Consider the following 7,290-nt stretch of genomic DNA (forward strand, 5'->3'; position numbering starts at 1 on the left):
GATTTTACAGTAGAAAAATGTAATATTTTTCATCATCCAATTTTTTGTTCAGGTTTGATCTTACAGAAAAGGGTATCTTATTTATGTATTATTTTTTAATTTAATAATGGTAAAAGTATGTGAACATCTTGATTTTACACTTACTCTCTACCTTACAATTATTTGTATATATATATATATATATATACAGTATATATGCTCCTCAACTCTTGGATTTTGTATCTTTCGAATTTAATTTAATTTTTTTATATTATTTGTTCTTATAGTAATTTTTCTAAATTTAAGCATTTTGTGCAGTGATTTTAATTTATTTAATATGTGGACTGAAAATAGTTCTTGTTTTTCTCACTTGAATTCACCTGAAGAATGTTTTAAATGAACATTTTAAATAATTCTCTATCACTTTGTATATGGTCTAATTAAATTATGTTAAGTAAGAAAAGTAAATTGGTTTAAGATATTTACTATTAATCATAAATTTATCAAGATACAGAATAACAGCCTACTTCTACACCTATTCTACAAAGTTACCTATTATGTTGATTTTACTGGAAACAAGAGTTAGTTTTTTATTTTATATTTTGCATATATAGATTAAAATGACTTATATATCTTAATTCTATGATTTAATTACTATTTAATAATTTATTATATTTATAAATAGTAAATAACATGACTTTATTTAGTTTAATCTTATAAATTAAAATTTTAATATATGCAAATAATAATAATATTAACTGAAAACCATGTTGCTAATTTGTTCAATTTACTTTCTAGTTTAACAAAAGATTATAGGAAAAGACCTAAATACAGAAAATTACTGGTATGAATTTGTTTTTTTCTTTCATATTAGTTAAATATATTTTTTAATGAATTCTTTTGTAGTTGTATATTTGTATTATAAGTACTAATTAATAAAATTTATAATACAAAATTCCATCTTCAGTGTTACGAAGCTATTAAATTTGCAGATTTCTATAATGTAATGCACATTATACTCAATTTGCAAATTATTATGTAATGTTCACTGTGAAGGAAATCGTTCCAATATTTTCATAATTTATCAAGTTTAAATTTAAAACTGCTTTGTGAAATTTTTTGAGGTTGATCTTCTTTGTGATAATGTATTGATAGCATAATGGTCATAGTTTTTATGAGTGAGATCAAATTTTAGATGTTTTTCTGTTTTATTTTTACAGATACAGATTCATTCATTTTAAATTAATTTTTACTTGCAAAACTTGAAAAGCAAATAAATTTAAAATCAGATGTTTCTATCAAACTCTTAATCACTTCTTAATCTTTCTTTTTTCGTTTATAAAAATAAAGCAGATAAACAACTAAAATTTGACTTATACTTAGTCTATTGTATACTTAGTATTTATTATAGATACATGTAACCATTCCAAGAGACAATGTGACTTTTGCATATTTCTGTGAGGTGATGTATGGCTTCTATTTTGACAAAATTTGGCCACATCTGCTATATGGGATACTGTACACATACAGTATTAATTAAAGTGTTTATTATATATAATAAAATTGAAGGCAAAACTGCGTAAAAAGGATCACCATTTATTATTTTTTGTGTTCCAAGACTAACACATTCTTGACGACTGACCTTTCTTTGTAGGCTGCTTGTCGCCAGAAAATTACAAAGAGTCCTTTTAATTAAAAACACAAAACACATCCAATTAAAATTACAAAAATTTCTGAAAAAGGAACTTTTTAGGCAGTTTTGTCTTCAATTTTTTTAAAAATAATTCTCCATCTGATGAACATTTACAGGAGTTTATTATATAATTATTTTTGTTATATAATGTTATTTTCAATCTGGGAAAATTGAAATTTCTTACAAGATTTCACCTGACAGTGCAATTACTTTGTACAAGAGACAAGAAGTCATGTTGCCAGGTCTTTTTAACAAGCTTTTTCTAAACCAGCCACATTTTTGCACCAGATTATATCAATACTCCCAAGATTCTGAAATAAAAATCTTCCATTCTCCAATATTATTATCTTACAGAACTGCAGACAATACTTGAATGAACATTGTGTCATGATCCATATAGACAAATATCAAAAACTAATTCACAAAGTTTTACAATAATTTTAGTTAAGTTTTATTTTTAGATTTTTATTTAAAATTTAATTTATTGCAGGAAACTCCATTTATTAAGAAATACGAAACACTCGATGTCGACGTAGCAGCATGGTTTGCCGTCGTCATGGCTTCAACTCAAACGCCGAGACCATCGAGGCACTTTAGGCATTTCTGACATTGCTCGAAATATAAACATTGTGTTTGTAGAAATGTTAAACTATATAATGATTTATCAACTTGTTGGAGGAATTCATTAATTATCGAAGAGACCATCAGAGCCGAAGAGGGAAGTTATTTCTCCGATATTCTACTAAAAGTTATGTTTAGGTTATAGAAGTTAATTTAATTAACTTATATGTATTGATCATGAATTTCTATATTGCTGCCTTGAAAATTCTGATCTCTACAAATAAAATTAACTTCATTTTAAAATCATATATGAACTATTATAATATATTTAAAACAAAAACAAAAAAAATTAGTTTTATGTAAATATAAAGACCACAAAATGTGAAATATTTATGATCAGCTGCAACTGACAGCAGCATTTTTTTTAGTTGGATTGTTAAATTTAAAAATTATTTTTGATTTTGTTTTTTTTTTTANTTAATTTTCATTTTCATGTAGTGAAGGCTCTATGCCTTCATAAAGGTCGTACTTTTCCTTTGTTTAAGGGTATTTGGGCAGTTTATTCTCTGTTGTATTCTAAAGTAATCAATACATACAAGTACAGTACAATATTTTCTGAAGAAACACGCATACTTATCCTTTTTTAACCCCATTCTCGATAACCCGGCATTTTCACAAACTTGGCCACCCTTCAGTCCACATTAGTCCGCATTTTCAAGGCTCTACTGTACTAATTGTGGTGCCTGGATTGACAAAACTCATGTTCAAAAAAGTTATTGCAGTCTTTTTAAGTTACCAGTGGCAATATACAGTACTGGCCCAAGTATGGCTACTGAATCACAAACATGTTTTATCGAAAAAAATCATTGCACAAGAGTTCATCAATGTTTTTCAACCTTTGCTATCTCACAACACCTTGAACCTATAATTAAATTTCTGCAGAAAAATCATATTATAAACATTTTATTGCAATATTATTTGCCACTTAACCTAAATCTTTTTGTCTATATTTTTTGCAAATTAAATAAAACAGTATTGTTGTTCCTTAAAATAGCAACAAGTTAAAACAATAATTATTTAAATTAATAATTTTTATTTTATAAGAAAATCCATTAACATTGTCTTAATTTGCATTTAAAAGTGGCATAATAATTGACTTTAGAAACCTGCCCAATGTCTTGCTATTTCTAAGTTAAAATAATTTGAACTAAATGTGGACAATTAATAATAAATACTGTCGCACCACCATTTCACAAAGGTCCCCTGAAACAAGGCTATCCACTCTACATTGTGTAAATTATAAATACATTTTTGATTTAAAGAAAATTTCATTTTTAATGAAATAACCTGGTGGTTTCATTAAATTATTTTTCTTAAAAGGTTATAATAGTATAAAAGATTTCTTTTGTTATGTTAATATAGTAAAAGTATATTTTACTTTTAAAGTTTATATTAAATAATTAAAATTTTTGTAAATGTGAGCAACTGTTAATTCTATTACAAATGTTGTTTTCTATGGTAAAGCAGCCAAATACAAAGAATATTATATTTCATATGTCTAAAATCCAATTTAAACTAAAGCTCAGATTTGTTGAAATATAGTATTCTACATGGTATATGTTTAAATTTGAAGTGTATATATGTGCACAGTATACATATAGTATGTTATATAGTGTTAAATTATTTAAGGCTTTATTAAAAAGAAATATCTTATAGGTGGAGTTAGCTACTGGAAAATTTCCATATCAAGACTGTAAAACAGATTTTGAGGTTTTGAGTAAAGTACTTCAAGAAGATCCTCCACGTTTACCTTCTGATAGTGGTTTTTCTCCAGAATTTTGTGACTTTGTACAACAATGGTAATAATTTAAATATAAATGCTTTTGATTAATTACTGTGTGGTGCCCATGCATTGATTATAAGTAAATATTTCATAACAATAAATTAAGTTAGAAAATTCTGTTTATTACTTGATTGAATGAGAGTTTGTTTATTTGTACTGTATATAACAAATTCTCACAGTGGTATGCCATTCATGGAAGCTGTGGAAGCACCACTTCCCTTGTATTTTCTAAAATATAAATACATATTGTGCGATTATTTTCATATTTTAATATACTTTAAATTAATTAAAATTCATATTTTATTATAACTGCACTATGTATCTTATTACAAATTTCTATACTACATGTGAAAAACAATAATGAAATTGCTATTTTATATATAAATATAAATTCATATATGCATATTCCCAATGGAAGTGCTGTATTGTCAAATATGGGACAGCTTCCACAGCAAAAATATTTGAATTATGTAAAGCAGCCAGATTATACATATGTGCATTACAGAGCACCAACCTCACACGGTTTAGTTCATGGATGCTACACACCAAAATATATAACGCTTCCAATGATTCTGTCCAGGGTTGGCACAGCTTCCCTATCATAAAATGTCACTGCACACCACTGAATTCTCATAAACTGTATCAAAATTATTTTTAATTTAAATATAATAATAATAATAATAAATTTTTTAGTTATATTAGGCCATAGCCTGTTATTACAGGGTGTTGTTACATTATTTTCACATTAATCATAACATTCTTAATATCATTTGGTATCATCTATTCATTTTATAGCATTCATTAATTGGTTAAGTTCAAATATTTTTGACTTTAACGAGATTGATTACAAAAGATTTTTGCATAGTTGTATAATTTGTAAATCATTAGTATTTACTTCATGAAACAAACAATACATTTGATTCTCATCTTTAAGGAAATTTAGTTAATATAAATTTGTTTTGTTCCTTAGTTCATAATTTTTGAAAATTCGTAAATTTTATTATTAACTATAATCATTTTGCTATTTAATCTCAGTTGAATAAAAAATTTCTTTACTGTAAATGACATATTAGTTAGCATATAATTATTATTAAAGTGGTAATCTAATATAATATTATACCATTTAGGTTCTCTTCTCATATGGATTTCTTCAATGTCTTGAGCCAAAGTGATTTCCAATGTATTTTGTATTAGTTGTTTTCTTATAAATTTGCTAATTTCTGAATTTTCTAATAATGGAGTTAAATAAACTCTGTATTCATTGACAATATTTCTCATTTGACTAATGGAAGAACTTTTTTGAGGATTTTGACAAAATTTTTTATATAGCAAATATAACAATTTAGTTGGTAAGTTGTCGTCGTCCCTAATCTTATATAGAAAATTAATATATATCTTTTAATAAAGAAGGGAGTTAATCTGAATCTATTAAGTTCAATTCTAAGAGTGTAACCAGCTATATTATAGTCCAGAGTAAAAATTGTATAAATTTATTTTGAATTGTTTCAAATTTTTTATATTTTATTAGACTCCAAATTTAAGTATAAAAAATTATAACATATTCATGAAATCAAAGTTTAAAACACACATCCATGAAGATAATTATTTTGGTAATTGTTAATTATTAAAACACAAGAAGTTTTCATAAATCAATAAGTTGTCTGAGTATCTGCTTTTAATTCAGACTTTGATAAAAATGAAACAATAGTTCAATCATGGTATCAGATCATTAAGTATGATCCAATATAATATCATATATTAAAAAGAGAAACATTTAACATAAAGTGAATAGTTAAATTTATTATATAAATGTCTACTGGGACATATCATATATTAGTAGGATTTATTACAGTATACTGGTGTCCAGGTTCTGAGAATTGAGGAAACTTATTCAGAAAAACAATCATTAATGTTCACCTGTTTTACTTGCAAAATAAGTGAACAATAAATATTGTTTTTTCTGAATAAGTTTCCTCATTTCTCAGAACCTGGACACCAGTATAATAAGTCCTAATATGATATGTCCCAATAGACATTTATATAATAAATTGGGTAATAAGGACACAAAGGCATATGAATGAATAGTTAAACTTTTCAAATTTATGTGAATATATATATAATAACTTATTAGAAAAACCAAAAGTTTTAAATATCTTAATTTAAATATTAGATGACAAGATAATGCATTTTTTGTTACTGGGTTTTAATTATAAAAATTGAAGTGTAATATAATACATTTGAAAATGAAACAAATTAATAATTTAAATGTTATCAAAAAAACTATTATATTTCAATTTTTTAATTTATTAAAAATCTCATTACATGGTATATAGGGTCTGGCAGAAAAATGGACAATTATAAATAGACTGTTGTTATTTTTTGAATATTTTAAAATAATTTTTCTTTTACAAAATTTCCATTTATGTTTTGAAGATGCATCATGAAAATGATGCAAGTGATTCTCATTCTTGCACAAATACTCTTCACATCTTCAAAGTATGTCATGCACACAGTTGTGCAACATATCCTTGGGTGTGTTGATTGCATGGTGAGTTTTGTTGTAAGAGTTTCAATATCTTGTGGACAAAGAATGTAATGTATGAAGATCATCCATAAACATTAGAAACTCTTAAGGCAAAAATTCATTGTGCAATCAATAACATATTCAAGAAATAGACATTGGCTGTTCATAAATTTAGTAATTTTCATAAAACAGTTTGAAGTTATAGTTAGTGATTGTTATAGGTGTTGTCACAGCTGATTTCATAAAGACACACAGTCACTCAAATTGTCAAACAAAATTGCTCAAAATATAAAAATAAGTAATTCAGGACATTTAAGTGTCCTGACAACTATTGTCAGGACAACAAAGTGTCTAGTCACCCTAAATAATTTATTCTCACATTGTATTATTAAAATTTCTTAATGTTATATTGATAATTTACATCAGCAATCAGCTACACCTATTCTATACATGCCAAATGTTACATGCAGAATGATTTTTAATAACATAACAGCTTACTGGCCTACAGTAGAAAAATGTAATATTTTTCATCATCCAATTTTTTGTTCAGGTTTGATCTTACAGAAAAGGGTATCTTATTTATGTATTATTTTTTAATTTAATAATGGTAAAAGTATGTGAACATCTTGATTTTACACTTACTCTCTACCTTACAATTATTTGTATATATATATAACAATAAATTAAGTT

General features: G+C 25.4%; 1 protein-coding gene and 1 long non-coding RNA gene across 2 annotated transcripts in view; both read left to right on the forward strand.

Annotated features, from left to right (window-relative positions):
• The window catches only part of LOC111640167 (dual specificity mitogen-activated protein kinase kinase 7-like), an 80,221-nt gene extending 75,918 nt beyond the window's left edge, over positions 1–4,303 (forward strand). The window contains exon 7 of the mRNA XM_023386167.1: positions 3,950–4,303. Coding sequence (XP_023241935.1) covers positions 3,950–4,096 — 147 coding nt within the window. The 3' untranslated portion in view covers positions 4,097–4,303. The remainder of the gene's footprint in view (positions 1–3,949) is intronic.
• Positions 94–2,536, forward strand: LOC111640162. Its single transcript, XR_002759231.1, has 3 exons — positions 94–560; positions 778–823; positions 2,163–2,536. It is a non-coding gene; the product is annotated as an uncharacterized LOC111640162 (long non-coding RNA).
• Positions 4,304–7,290: the final 2,987 nt, after the last annotated feature.

The sequence above is a fragment of the Centruroides sculpturatus genome, unplaced genomic scaffold, assembly GCF_000671375.1.
Source record: "Centruroides sculpturatus isolate CEXI.00-Female unplaced genomic scaffold, Cexi_2.0 scaffold1064, whole genome shotgun sequence".
NCBI lineage: Eukaryota > Metazoa > Arthropoda > Arachnida > Scorpiones > Buthidae > Centruroides > Centruroides sculpturatus.